A 15731-nucleotide genomic window follows, 5' to 3' on the forward strand; every position below is an offset into this window, starting at 1 on the left:
GACCTTCTTCGGAGGTGGAGGCGGATGGCATTCCGGCTGCGATGTGGCAGGAGTTGACGGTGGCAGGATTCCCGGTGGCGAGCTTCATGGCGTTGTTTCTCCTCCGCTCTGGTTCTTCCTTGAGATGATGACCTTGATGAAAAGTTGTTTTCTTTGTAATCTTTCGTTTGCTTGTTCCTCGATGTTTGTAAGCTGTTCTTCAGCATCCTGTAACACTTGCCGGCAACGGCATTATTAATTTAAGGCAGGGCTACGGCCTACTCTTTAAAAAAAACTATGGCTCATACTACCTCAGTACCTCCTATCCTTTAATCGACAGGATGCCGCTTACTACATACTCGCGATCTTCACAACTTCGCGTCGATTTAACCGGATCGGATGGAAGTAGATAGGTGTTGGGCCAATGGATCGTCTTCTAATAATACGGATAGCATGTGAAACACAGGCGAGATGAGTACATAATGATGCAAAGATTCGCAGTACAATAATACCCCTAATCTAGCCAGCATGTGCATGTGTACTTGCAGATGTATTCGCTTCCGATTCTTGCAATAGTACTTAGAAGATAATTAATTGATCGAGGAAATCTATGCTGGAAGATATATCTAAATATATCTATCTTAGTGATAACTAATATGGATCGGAAGTACATCATTTAGCTGGGTAGCCAATTGATCGGTGCACCATCAAATCAAAACACTGCTGTTGATGTTTTCAGACAGGCCCTGCCTCCATGTTCAGCATTAAACCCGCTGCAGATTTTCCTGGCTCGTTTCGACATACCCACAGCAGGGTAACGACTTCCGTACGTTTTCAGCGTCCTCTTGTCGTGTATAACGAGAACGGCAAAGAGATAGGCAATTGCCCAATTGATTGGCACGTTCCAAACCCTGGTCCGAACCTCAGGTACGTCCCGGCCTCTAGTGAAGTACGTATACCAGTAGGTAACATTTTTGGTACTGTAATAATAACTCTCAAAATGACCGTGACAAGAGCCGGAGATGCATAGGACACGCAATCATTATCGTAAGGAAACAGAAACAAACGTCCATACATGGTTATCCTCGTTTCAGTATCATTACCGCCTCACTTTTTTTTCTAAAGGAGGATAAGACCCAGACTCTGTACGAAAGAGATTTACACGGCTATCTTTATTAGACTAGTATAAAGGTGCACATGCCAAACACGTATTATAATCTATAATAAAATAATTTTATTTCGAATTGTATTCTTTATCGAGTTTTCTTAAAGAGCCACTTCAAATGTGTATCATGCCTAACCATGTGAGGATCTAGTGTAACAAATGATCCACGGACATGTCTCCACATAAAAGTTGTGATCATATACATATATGTATTATAATTATTACAAAATTACTTAAAAGTAACACCTAAGCAACATTGTATCTTCTTATTTATTCGGTGATGATAGTTCTTTCTTGATGGTCCACTTTTTATGCGATCAATAAGGCTTCATTCAATGGTTGGGATATTGTTTAAAGCTTCATTTCCTTCATACTTTAGGATATTAACGAAAAATCGCTTCCTCTGTTGAAAACCGTTCTACATGTACATTATACAACATCTTTATAAAAAAAATCATGTGCAAAGTGCATAGAAATGAACATGGTGTAAATACTCATCGTCGGTATTGGAAAATGTAGCACTCCATCGTACCATAAATGCCTGAAATCAAAAACCAAATAACCGACAGAGCACTGCATGTATGAAATGTTACATTGTGTGTTGGATAAATACATTAAGATTGTAAGACATTGATAAGGTTCCTACCCGTATGAGTTTGTCGAAACTTTGGGAACCTTGCAAACCCATCTATTTATGTCATCCTTTGATGCAGGATTTGCAACTTCAAGCGCAAGGTTAAATTTGTTGCCACAGTTTTAAGTATATGTTTCCCCAAATTTGGTATTGAAAGCGGGTCCAAAAAAGAGATAACTTTGTTTGTTCCGATCCAAGACGAATGAAAGTAATAACCAAATAATATCTCAATGCAATAAAATCTTCAACGATATAGTTACAAATACATTAATCATTAATAACAGATAAATCACTCATAGGAACGAATGATTGAATTCTTACCATATTGCATTCTGATATAATACGCATGGCTATCAGGTCAGCAAAGAAACAATTATGCCAAAGCAAGCACCGTTCGGATTTTCACTATGACTTGGATCTCGTGCATAGTGAGCCATCAACTAAAATAATATTAAGAAAACATTAGTATACGTGGCAAACGGGTAACAAATAAATAGATTTAATATGTAATTATAGTTACACGGAAGTTTTAATCTATGTAGTAAATTGTAACATCTCTAGCAAGCTGGATGTCGTGGCTTGCTAGTATTCGTACATCCATATTAGAACAACTAACGTCCATATTTTCATCCAATTTTTGTATGTTACTTATTTGCCTCAAATTAAGACTAATAGGATAAGGACTAGAACTTCTAACCTATTCATTCATGTGAAACTATAATTATGTCGATTACAGCGATGCTATAGCAATTTATGAGAACACACAATGAACTGGAAAGCAATTTATTAGAGCCCACAATGAACTGGAAAAAAAATGTTGCTTACTCGAGTAAAGGGTCATCATGAACTGTGTTGATGTATAGTCAAAGTTCATCTATTAAATCCTTGTTTGTTGGATTGGTAGGTGGTGCATAAGCAATGATTATGAGATGAACCCAATTTTCAATGATAGTTTTGATGTCTTGATGTTTTTAGGAGGTTCATCCACAACGACACAATCCGTGGGATCAAATGTGTGGCCGGTCTTCATCATCTTTTAAGTCTCGACTCATTATATTATCATCATTCAAATGTGAATCCACCAAATTTGTAAAATCTATCATATTAACCTATTAATCATGCAATAACTAAAGTTAGTTTTCGAACAATAATGATACAACCTGGAATAAGTATTACGAGATGGAGCGAAATATACATATTTCGGAATGTCAGATAAAATATCCCCCGTGAAATATTCCATGAAATTTAAGATCCATAGACCACAGGATGACCTGCATGATAACAATTTTTTGATGATACAAAATTTGATATATGTCCAATGAGGACAATCAATGTTAGCCACAAAAAATCTTCAAAATCATGAAAAATGAAAATTTGAGGGCAGTCATTTTTTCTGAAGCTTGTATCATAAGAGCGGCCCACATCCCACACACACCGAAAGGCGGAAAGGACCGAGACCAACACGTCAGCAACAACGCCCTCCGTCCATCACTCGCTTTGCCCGCAGTGAAATAAAATCTCAAAACAATCCCACTCATTGACTCCCCTCCGTCCACCCCACTACCAGCTATCTGTGACTGGAGAGCATACAACGGCGCTACTCGTCCCCCACCCTGTCCCTCCTCCCTGCGACACACGGCTCTGATTCCCCTATCTCTCCCTCCCTTGTGACAATACCCTCATGGGGAAGATGAACGCCTAAAAACGTTGACATTGTCTGATCTGGGAGACCTAGATCTAGGGTATCCCCGGAGCAACACGAGTGAGGAGACGTCGGCTGCGAAGGCGATGCCCTTAAACAAGGAAACGGCGCAGGTACACCACGATCACCCTCCATGGCCAGAGTTGGAGCTCGATTTTCACCGGCAATTGCACCTCCCCAAGTCACCGCAGTCCACAACTAGTCGCCCGACCACCTTAGGTCAGGGCGCCACCACCGCCATGCTTGGCGTCCACATGTTGCGGATGTATCCCAGGAAAAACCGGGTGTCATAGTCAAAGACGGTGAATGCTACAGGTGATGCAGGTCTAGGCTCGTCCGATCCCATCTGGGCCTAGATCGGGTACGCCTGTATCACGCCGCCTGCACGTCGTGATGCTGACTGCTTTCAATTGCACTAGTGATGCAGGAGGGCTAGAGAGCACGCACTTCCAGAACCCGAGCCGCGGCCGAGGAAAATCCGCCACCACTTCTCCACCAGGGTTTGCCTAGCGATGTCTCAAGCAACGGCGGCTAGAGGGGGCACGTACACGAGGGGAGCCGGTGGCGTGGTGCCGCCACGTGGGGGTGATAGGGTTACATGAGGGTTACAAAAGGTTTGTCCGTTCATGTGTTATGACTATGTGCTCGCTATCACAATGTCTTTGCGTGGATGACTGTGACATCACAATGCCGAGAGGGATCACAGTGTATCTCTACATCGCCAGGAGGAGCAACATCCCAATTTTGCACTATCCAAGTCCCAAACACATTTTTCGATATACGTGAAAGATCACCTTTATGATTACCCAGTTTACGGTGTAACGTTTGATAAGGTCAAAGCATACTTTCCATTACGAGAGAACATGATATTCTCATGGTCTAAGAACTTGTACATAACATAAAATTTTCATTGTGTCGGTTTAGTACCCTTGTTCTGCTAACAATGTACTCTCATTGTTGTTGGCATACTTGTACATTGATGATACACATGATCATAAAAGCATGATCATATATACACACAAGATATCCCTAGAGGGAGAGTAGGAAAAACTTATTGTTTATATCTTTGTGTGTTTGTCTCTTTACATTCAAATGTCATATTCACGAACAACAATTGTTACAGCATAAAAGGATAATAAGGCTTAACAATGAACATGACGTTATAATTAAATAATCATATATTATTTTTTCCTCTAGGGCATAACTCTTTCTCCACCATGGTGTCAAACAACAACACCTTTCTTTGCGCACCACCATGTTTGCTCGCCGACGAGACCCCTCGGCATCATGTAGCCGAGTCTGCCAAGCCGACTGTAAGGGTACATTGCCCCTATGTGTGGTTTTGGTAATTAATGACAACCCCTATGGACTAATGTTTTCATTGAGTTTATATGAAGGAATATTCCATAGGTACTACTTGCTCTCCATGTGTTGGATTCAAGTATGGATGCCATGAAGATAAAGGTATACCTTGTGTATTGGCATCAAGATCATCGGTTATGAAGATACATATGTGATATGATCAAGAAGAAGAAATGAAGATGGAGTTCTTATGTGAAACTCAATATTAGCCATGCTCTATCTTATGTGAGTATGAGAAGATACAAGGATTGAGTTGGGCAAGTTCAAGATGAGCATCTCAAGTGGATCACATGCTTGAAGCTTGCCGTCCATTTGGTGATAATGGACATGTGAAGATGTGCATCAATGGAGCTTTCCCATCTATTTGTGAGTCTTCACGAAGCAACATTGATCAAGTGAGGCATTCCGGCTTGTGTAGAGCTTGAAGAGTTATCATCAAGATCAAGCGGGATGCGCAAGGCAAAGGTATGGCCTTGCTAGGTTTTCCTTTTACCGGTCTCAAGGTGGATGTTGGGAGACCGGATTATAGGATAGATAGCCGCACTATCAAGAGGGGCTTTCGGTTGGGTAGCTTGATCACATCGTCTTAGGGAGCTCAACCCTTTGCATACTTTGCATATCCTTATTGCTTCTTGGTGTTTCTCAGTGTGAGGTTCTTGAGCTTGTTGCTAGCTTTACAACAAGCCCAAGTTCATCGAAAACGGAATCCGCATGCATCTTCTATTGCGTTTTCGAGTTTGGACGTCTTCACCGCTTCTTGACGGTGGGAGACTCCCTCTCTAAAATCATCTAAAATGTTCTGAGTGGAGTCTCCATATTTCCAGTTTTTGTTGGGGTTCTATTCGTCGTTATCTTTCCAACAAAATTGGTTTCATGTCAATCGGAGTTCGGGAGCAATAGTTATTAAAGAAAAGGTAAAAGAAGAAAAAGAAAAAGAAAAGAAAAAGGGGACGGCTGCCCGGTCTCCGACCGGTCGACCGGGCCACACACCGGCCCACCGGGACAGCCCCGGTCTCCGACCGGCCAACCGGCCCGGTCGGCTGGCCAGCCCAGCCAGCCCTCCGGTCCGACCGGACCGTGACCAGACCACCGCCCATCCGGCCCGGCGCCCGGCTTTCGCACCGGGCCGCCCGGCTTCCCACCCGGCCCGGCCGGGGCACTGCTCCGGATCGCGCGCCGCTCGCCTTAACCGCCGCCCACGCGCGGTCCACGCGACCGGCTCGCCCCGCCTGGGCCTGGCGCCTCCACGAGGCCCATGTGCCCCGCCCGGCTGGCTGGCCGGCCCGACCGGACCGGCCACCGGCCTCCTCAGCGCCTGGGCCGGTCGGCCGGCTGGGCCGCCGGCTGGGCAACCTTTTAGACCCGTTTTTCTGCCCGATTTTCTGTCTTTTTCCCCCAACAGCTATTTTTCCCCTTTAGCTATAAATAGGCTTCTTCCACCTTGAGCCAAACTACTTCTTCCCTATTCTCTCACCTCCATTGTTGCATTTGAAGAAGTTGCTCCCTCTCTTGTTCCCCCCCATGATTCTTGCTCATATTTGAGGATTTGAGAGAGGAGATCCAGATCTACACTTCCACCAAACCAATTCTTCTCTAAGTGAGGGAATCTCTTGGGATCTAGATCTTGGAGTCTTTAGTTGACTTTCCCCTTGTTCTTCCGCTCCAATCTCATCCTAGCATTCGTTGCTTTGGTGGGATTTGAGTGTGAAGGACTTGAACACCTCCGGTGTTCTTGCTTTGTATCATTGCATAGTGTTGAGCTCTCCACCACGATTTGTTCGAGTGAGAGACCGTGAGCTTGTTACTCTTGGAGGGTGACCTCCTAGTTGGCTTGGTGATTGGTGCTCCGGTGATCTCTTCAAGAAGATTGTGAAGAGGCCCGGGCTTCTCCTTCGTGGAGCTTGTGAAGTGGTTGTGGAGCTTGCCATCTCCGGAGCGGAGGAAAAAGCTAACCATAAGGAAAGGGCCATTATCCTTCGTGGGTGTGGTTCGGAGAATAGGGTGAGCCTTCGTGGCGCGGGAATCCTTCGTGGGACCTCCACTCCTCCAAACGTGACGTACCTTGTTGCAAAGCAAGGGAACACGGGAATACATCCTCGTCTCCGCGTGCCTCGGTTATTTCTATACCCGAGCTCTCTTTCCTTGTGATAGCCATCGTGCTTGAAGTACATATATCTTGCTATCACTTGTGCTACATATATCTTGTGCCTATCTTGCTTAGCTCTAGTTGCCATTGTCACACTTAGTTGAGCTTAGCATATCTAGGGTTTGTGCTTGTAAACTAAACATTAGTTTAATTCCGCATTCTTACAAGACAAATCCGAAAGAGTTTGTAATTGCCTATTCACCCCCCCTCTAGGCGACATCTCGATCTTTCACCGACATAGCTTCGGCCTTCGGAAAATATGCCGTGCATAGCACCTATTGGACCAAGCATGACTGAGCATAGCACCTGGCAGCCCGACATGCATGAATTGACATCTCCGCCAAGGACTCCATGCAAGACGAAGCCGCTCCACCTTCAAACCCCTTCATCTAGCAACTATTCCAAAACGATGGCCTAAGGGGGAGACTAGAGAGCGGCGGCAAGCGTCGGCATCGTTCGACTTGGAGACCCAGACCCAGAGTTTCCCCTGGAACAACCCGCATGAAAATGTAGGAGCTGATTTAGCGAAGCCTTCGAAAAGTAACGACGCACAAGACGATGCCATCGTTCGCCATGATCAGTGTCGAATCGATTTTTAACGGACCGAGATATCACGACGGACATGCACGACAAACATTGTGATAATGCCTAGAAGAGCTTCAGCAATCCCGGCCGCCACGCAGACCACGATCATCGTGAGACCTTCCAATGCCCTCGCCTGCAACCACGCTTGCCATCGAGAGAGCGTAGTGCCACCATCCAGGGTGCACACCATCGACACACCATCCGCCACTATGAAGACCCGCCACGCCATGTTCGTTCGGCGACCGCGCCATGACTTAGACGGGAGTTTGTCGGCTCGCTTCGACTCATGCGTGCGAGGGACGAGGAGAGCGCGCTAGTCGCGCCCTCGGATTAGGGTTCTCTCCTTGTATCTACATGTGGGCGATTCGAGAGGGACTATTCGGTGTCCTATAGGTTTGGGTAGAGGGGCTGACATGTGTGAACCTCCGTTGTAAATCTTTCCTTTTTCGCTCCTAGTCTCTACGAGAGCACCAAATGTAGCATGCACGGGACCTCCTGGGGCACCATATCATAAGGTTTCGTTGCATACCAATCTAAATTATGTTTCCGAAACACACAATGAAATCTAATGATACGTTGCGCATGAATCGCAAAGAACTGAACTAGGTGAAATCAACGGATGAAACGTGCACGGGAAGCCCCGTGCACGGTACAACGACATTTCTGGGGTCTCTACGTACGTTTATTAGTTGATTTCGAACACTAGGGTTTTTTGGCAGTTAACCCTCCAACTGAGCGTGACAAGAAAAGAAAGGGGAAAGAGACGGAGAGGCATAGGACACGCAGACAGGATCGGATACAGAGAGCATGGGAGCTACATACACTTGTTTCTTTTCTCCAAAAAGATATACAGAAAGAAACGTTCCATATATACTGTGCGAGTTTCATGTCCGATCCGGTCAAAGACACCAAAACCGGGCAGATCAGAGCCGTACCTCTCTTGTGCCCTGATCGATCGGACGGTGAGTACATCTCTTCATCACGGAACTCTGAGTCTCTGACCGTAGTGTGTATCCCACGACCAGTTCTGGCCGTATCACATCACCGACGCCGACTGCCGCTGGGTGCCACGCACGCGGTCCGAAGCCGACGCGCATAGGCATATGGAACGTTCCATACCCCGCTTGCCAAACACACCATACATAAGCACGCCACCCCGCAAGGCCAAGGGTAGACGACGACTCAGCCCAACGAAACCATACTGATCCGTCGATCGAGTTGACGACGATTCATCACAAGCAGAGAGAGAAGAGAGTCGCGCGCGGCGGTTGCCACCATACCAGAGCAGCGCGTTAGTTTCCCGGGCTTTTCTCCCCTTCACCCACCCCCTGAGACCCGGCCGGCCGCGCGCGGGGTCGACGATCCTATTCTTGGGCAACCCGGCGATCGGCCGAACAAAACCCGCGCGCCCCACCGACGCCCCGGGTTTCCCTCCCAGGCTATGGCCGCGGCCGCGACGACGTCCACCACACCCACCGCCACCGCCACCACCTGCTGCGCCTCCTCCTCCACGTCGTCGTCCTCCTCCTCCACCACCACCAGCCCCGGCCCGCACCGCCGGCGCCTCGTCGACCTCGAGCGAGCCGACGACTCCTCCTTCTGCTCCTGCTGCGGCGCCGACGCCTGCGACGACGCCGAGGGCCCTGCGCACGCCCCCTTGCTCACGCCCTGCGGCGCCGCCGGCAAGTCGTCGCCGCTGCTGGCGCGGAGGAAGCGCGCGGCCGGAGCGGGAGCGCACGCGTGGTGGATGAGGGCCGTCGTGCTCTGCCTGCTCGGCCTCGTCGCGGTCGTCGGCTTCCTCGGCTCCTCCTCCCACGGCGGCCGACGGGGCGGCACCGACGGCGCCGGGTCCGGCGAGAAGCTCGTGCAGAAGGTGGAGGTGGCCGCCGACGCCGACGTCATGGGGTGGACGGAGGAGAACCTCACGGCTCTCACCCGCCGCCCGCCAGACCCTCCGGTGAGCATTACTATTCACTAATCCGTCAACTCCTTCATAATAATTTCTTTATTACAAACCATGTTTTAGTTAGCCCATAATATAACTGCTTTTTCATGCACGTACTCGCAACGATCGATAACTACCCACCCACGCGTACTCCGCTCGTCGTGAATTATCACTAGTTCGTGCACAGCGCACGTCTTTCAAACATTGCTCTTTTGTCCTACACAAGAAATCTTTTGGACGTTTTGTGTTTCCGGGTAGATTTCCATGTGAGTTGAGCTGCGGTTCGACCGAACTTGCCACACAGAGCTTGACCAGAAAAGGGCATGGTTACTTCGGAGTAAAACTAGGACGTCAGCCATGGAATAGTTCGGCGAGGACGAAAGCCTGCTTGAAGCATGCTCCTCTGCTGACTCCTCAACGGCTGAACCGCTGAACTTAGGTGTAAACGCTCAATCAAACCGATAAGAAGAAACTAGGACGAGTCGTGTTTCGATCGTTCCACGTCGCCGACTGAGCATACGGGGGAAAAGATCGGTGACAACGACGAGTATTTGGACCGTACGTGTTGCTAGCGTGACTCACCCCACTCGATCATACCCAAGTCATACGACGTGAGTTCCAGAGTCCAGAAACTGGTCATGCGGGGTCTCTCGAAATTATTTTATGGGTGGCAGCAACTTTGAAACTCTTTTTAAAATACGGGTGGGTGTTGTTCTTGTTCTCTGCGGTAGTATTTCTTTGTATCTACGTGCGGTCAGATACATCGCTTTTCTTCTTTAATTGTCTGGTCGCTGCTGAGCTATCAAGAAAAATGCCGTAAGAGTGATGGGGTTTGATGCCACCGAAGTAGCTTTCCCTTGTAATTATCGAGTGTGGAGTATTTCAATACAGAAGGAAGTATGGGTTTCAATGCAGCAACAGCAAAACCACATTTCTATATCTGTACTAAAACTTAATTATATTCATCTTAGTTGATTTTTGAGGTGTGTAGTATAGAGGGTGAGTTTGATTAGTACTTCAGCGATACAATTGTCAATTAGGTAACTCTTGTAAAAATGTTTCAGATGTTATGATGCTCTCTTTTGATTTCCTGGTTTTGTAAGATTCATATTAGTACAACTAAATATTGACAATTGTATCAAGTGGAGCATGGTAAGAGTGAGATGGTGTTGGTGCCGCCGAGGTAGCTTTCCATTGTAATTATTGAGTGGGGCATTCCAGTACTTACTTATCTATAAATTCATTTAGGGGTCTAGTATGTAATCAGTTGATTTCAGTAACTCAGGCTCTCTTGTTGATTTCCTGTCCATAAGTGGTTTAGGTAGTTTGTAAGATTCATACTAGCACAACTGATTGCCGACCTTCCCGCAAAAAAGTTCCATATTCAAACGAGAAAAAAAAAGTTTTGGGCCTGGCCTGGTAAGCACGAGGGAGTAGGGCCAACAGGCTTCATAATGCATAGGTTCAGGGCGGGGCTGGCATAAGCTTTCCAGATAGCAACCATGTGTCTATGTTCAGCCAAGCAAACTCGTGCAGGGAATGCCAAACATTCACTGAGAAGTTGTTATGTGCACACTTTGATAGTTTGATCTTACTGAAGTTTACTTTGAAACTTGTACAACTGATTATGTAGGATGAACAATGCGAATCCTGCCGAGCTTCCCGCAAAAAGTATCATATTCAGAAGAAGAAAATGTTTTGGGCCTGGCATGGTAGGCACTAGGGAGTAGGGCCAACAAGCTTCATAATGCATAGGTTTAGGATAGTGCTGGCAGAAGCTTTCCAGATAGCAAACTTGTGTCTATGTTCAGCCAAGCAAATTCGTGCAGGAAAGCCAAACATTCGCTGAGAAGCTGTGCTGTGGTCACTTTGACCTTACTGAAGTTACCTTTGAATCTTGGACAGGTACCAGAGATATGGATGAAACCAGACAGTGGGGGATACAGCCAGTGCATTGAACGCCCAAAGAACCAGCGCAGTAAGTTTCCTTCTCAGCCCTTCACTCAATTTTTCTCCCAGCTTCAGCTCCAGCTCACAATCTCGTGTTGCTTATGCTCATTGCAGGGACTAACGATGCAACTGTTGGCTATCTCATTGTTGATGCAAACGGTGGGCTCAACCAGATGCGAATGGGGGTATGTATATACTTGCTCAAACACTTTATCTTGTCACTGAGTTCAGCTAACTCATGTTCCTCCCAAACTATTCTTACAGATAAGTGATATGGTTGCAGTGGCAAAGATCATGAACGCTACATTAGTACTCCCCACTCTGGATCATCAGTCATTCTGGACTGATCCAAGGTATGCTGCACCTGCATCCCTGCTCATGTCCTGCCAGAAAAAAAAAACAAATACACAAAGTGAACTGACAGTTATTCTTCCAATATAGTGACTTCAAAGATATATTCGACGTCGATCACTTCAAGGAGACATTAAAGGAGGACATCGTAGTTGTAGATTCCCTACCACCAGCTTATAGGAAGGTGAAGCCCTACGTGAGAGCACCGACCTCCTGGTCCAGGGTATGAGTCAATATGTCCTTACTGATCATATATAGAATGCAGGAACACGGAAATTTCATCGCATGCTGAAGTGTTGGCTCTGTTTTTGCAGGCGTCCTTTTACAGAGATTTCTCCAAGATACTTAAGAAGTTCAAAGTAGTGAGGTTTACCCATACGGATTCACGGATTGTCAACAACGGCCTTGCTCCTTCTCTCCAACGGCTTCGCTGCCGTGCAAACTACGAAGCGCTTCAGTACAGGAAAGAGATACAGGAGCTCGGCACTACCCTAGTTGAGAGACTGAAAAAAGACTCGGATCATTACATAGCACTCCACTTAAGGTGATTCATTAATTAACACATCAAAACACTTCTCTTACGTGCTGCCAAAAATATCTGCAGAGCAGTGATCCTCTCTTTTTTTTCGTTTGCTTCTCATATAAATAAATTGGACAGATACGAGAAGGACATGCTGTCTTTCACCGGCTGCAACCACAACCTGACGGCTCACGAGGCAGATGAGCTGACTGATATGCGCCTCAAGGTGAGGCACTGGAAGGAGAAGGAGATCAACAGCGAGGAGAAGCGGCTCCAGGGCGGGTGTCCCATGACGCCTCGTGAAGCTGCTGTGTTCCTCAAAGCCATGGGATACCCTTCCAGTACAAAGATTTACATCGTGGCAGGTGAAATATACGGAGCGCACAGCATGGATGCACTGAAAGCTGAATACCCAAACATTTACACACACTACAGTCTAGCTACGGTAGATGAACTAGAGCCATTCGAGTTGTACCAGAACAGGCTAGCTGCTGTGGATTATATCGTGGCCCAGCAGAGTGATGTCTTTGTGTATACGTATGACGGAAATATGGCCAGAGCAGTGCAGGGTCACCGAAGATTCGAAGGTTTCAGGAAAACTATAAATCCCGACAGGTAAGTTTTTGGAAATAGCAGCTCAAATTTAATTTTTATCTTGATTGTTGGCCATAAGTTGTTTCCTCTCTTCTGCAGGCTAAAGTTTGTAGAGCTCATTGATAAGCTAGACGAGGGTGCTGTAGACTGGGATGAATTCCAGAGTGAAGTGAGGAAGAATCACGAGAATAGACTTGGAGGTCCATATGACAGATTACCTGGTGAGAGTCCAAGGCAGGAGGAGTACTTTTACTCAAATCCTATCCCTGGATGCCTGTGCAAAAAGGTGCAGACTGTAAAGTGAAACAGATTTTTATTACAAAAGGAAAATGGTTCAGCCTTCACACACACTGCTGCCAGCTTGGCAGCAGGTGTAACGTGGACGGAGATGACACTGCCTCCACACGACAGGGGTGGCCAAATAGACAGGATCCTAGTTAACTGACAGAGACCAGACATTTTGATTATTTCCTAGGCTGACTACACATGTAGCTGAGGGCATGAGGCCAAGAAGTGCATTGTTAAGAGGAAACTTTTTCCAAGGAAAGATGATCTGAGCACAAAGATATTGAATTACTTGAAGATCGACAATATACCATCAATTAGAGGAACAACCAAAGTGAAAACTCTTCACTGGTGCTGCTTGTAGTTAGGTGATACACTCTCCTCATGCATGCTCGTGATGTTTCGAATTCGTTGTAGTAGTGACCTTAAACACAAGATTGGTTCATAAGAATAATGTATCATCCTCTGTTTGCCGGCGGTAACAAGTGTAGGACTGACAGCTAACAAATACTTGTGTAATTTAGTTAGTTCAGAGCAATAAAATCTTTGAAACATATGTGGTGATGTCGCATTAATTTATCTGCTAGTAATTTGCTCAAAAAGAAAAATAAAAACTGCTGGTTAATGGTGAAGGACTGCTCACATAGTCTGAATACCAGTTTGTAAGTAAGTGCGGAAGCTTTCTTTCCTTTAGGCCCTGCTTCGGTGTCAGTATTCCGGCATCAAAACAACCAACTAGAATTGGCACACCCAAATACCACTGTTTGAATGTCTCGGGAATTCGGAAACTGAAATGCCACTGAATATCACTTGCCCCTGTCCGCCCATGTTTCCGAGCCTGACCCCTCCCTATACAGATTCGCTCTCACTGGTGTTCTCTCTACGCGGTATAACAATGAGATATATGCAGAAGTTGTGGAGACCTCATTCCGAGGCATGTATAACATTGTAATGTTCAAACTCTTGCATAAGTTGCACTTCAACACTTATTAGACCCAACCATGAATTGGAATTGGCCTTCACCCCTTTGATTCCAACCAGCACTTTTTTTGCACGACCAAACAACAGCATTGGCATTGATACCCATTTCCTAAACCAAGCTGATTTGACGTTGGCACGCCAATTCAATTTCAGAGTCCCAATATCTACATCCAAACAGGCAGACCCATAGGTAATAATCAAGTTTGAGAAGCTACAAGGAATTTTTGTTTTTTTAAAAAAAACACTAGTTCAACCATAAGCTTCCGACGGGATCACGCACAACTCGAAACCTACCCTAACCAGACGCCCTGATTCCTCCCCCAACCAATGCAACAACCAGCAATAATTTTTGCGAGGGGGATTTGGTTGTGATCTATTGTCAACGAAGGGAACATCGAGCAAGGACAGTACTCACAAAAGGAGATGCACCTGGAGGAGTGCTGCCCTGCGGCGTGCTCAGTCACCGACGTCCTCCGCCACCTCTCGTCGCGCAGCCGAAACCGCCTCGCCTTGGCCGCAATGGCTGACGGCGGCCGTGCTTGCCGCACTCAAAGCAGGACGGCAAGCTGTGGCCCTTGTGTTCTTGCGTAAGTTGGGCTTATTATTCTGAACCGTATAGATTGTCCAAATTTTAGGCCGACTGGCCCACTTGACGAAGCATGTATTTGTTTTCGGATTTCTCAGAAAACAATTGTTTTGGATTTTTCTATTATTTACAACTTTTCCTAGGATTAAAAGCTACTCACTTCGTTCACAGTTCACTAATGCTAGGAAGTTTGCTGCGGCGGCACGCCCTTTTGTTAGACTGTTTGTTATACTACTCCCTCCATTTTAAAATGTAAGGCGTCTAACCTTTAGTCAAAAGTCAACATATTTAAAGTTTGACCAAATTTATACGTAAAAATATAAGTATTCACAATATTAAATTAATATCAGTAGATTCACCAGAAAGTATAGTTTCTGAAAATCTCCATTTGATATTGTAGATATTCATATTTTTTCATATAAACTTGGTCAAACTTAGAAGATGTTGACTTTTGGCTAAACCTTAGGCACCTTACATTCATTTTGGAGCAGAGAGAGTATTTTATAAGATAATAAAATATATTAGTCAATTGAAGTTTAGGTGTTTTCTATAAGTGATACTGTAGCGCTATAGTATTGTTGGATAAAGTAGAGAGATTTCCTCGCAAAGAAAGCATGTGCAAGATATTTTTCCTTAATATGGATCCGAATTGCGGGAAGAAGAAGCAGAAGTTCTCTATTGAGGAAAGACGAGAAGCATAAACGTGTAAAATCATTTGTTTGAAACATCTTAAAAATAGCATTTGCTATTAGAAATTGTATTTTCGGTAACCAAAGGAGAAAAAATAGAAAAGAGGGAACCGCTAATCGTGAGGCAATTAAAAAATAGGGTAGTATGGGTTAAACACCGGATAAATCGTAAGGCAATGGAAAAGAGAGAGGGTTATATGTCAGTATAACTGTAGTTGTTGTGAGGCGACGGATGGTGTAGTATTTTTTGTTTGCGT

At 45.7% G+C, this 15731-nt stretch overlaps 1 protein-coding gene and 1 long non-coding RNA gene across 2 annotated transcripts; one reads left to right on the plus strand and one right to left on the minus strand.

Moving 5' to 3' along the window:
- The first annotated feature begins 8761 nt into the window (after nucleotides 1-8761).
- Nucleotides 8762-13774, plus strand: LOC124707565 (O-fucosyltransferase 19-like). The gene is made up of 8 exons (XM_047239227.1): nucleotides 8762-9530; nucleotides 11424-11496; nucleotides 11583-11653; nucleotides 11733-11821; nucleotides 11910-12042; nucleotides 12134-12363; nucleotides 12478-12954; nucleotides 13033-13774. The coding sequence occupies exons 1-8, from the start codon at nucleotides 9015-9017 to the stop codon at nucleotides 13235-13237; spliced, it is 1794 nt and encodes a 597-aa protein (XP_047095183.1). The 5' UTR covers nucleotides 8762-9014; the 3' UTR covers nucleotides 13238-13774.
- LOC124707566 lies at nucleotides 11657-14703 on the minus strand. The gene is made up of 2 exons (XR_007004916.1): nucleotides 14629-14703; nucleotides 11657-11851 (listed from the first exon to the last, which is right to left on the minus strand). It is a non-coding gene; the product is annotated as an uncharacterized LOC124707566 (long non-coding RNA).
- Between the last annotated feature and the right edge of the window lie 1028 nt (nucleotides 14704-15731).

Source organism: Lolium rigidum, chromosome 4 (genome assembly GCF_022539505.1).
Source record: "Lolium rigidum isolate FL_2022 chromosome 4, APGP_CSIRO_Lrig_0.1, whole genome shotgun sequence".
Classification (NCBI taxonomy): domain Eukaryota; kingdom Viridiplantae; phylum Streptophyta; class Magnoliopsida; order Poales; family Poaceae; genus Lolium; species Lolium rigidum.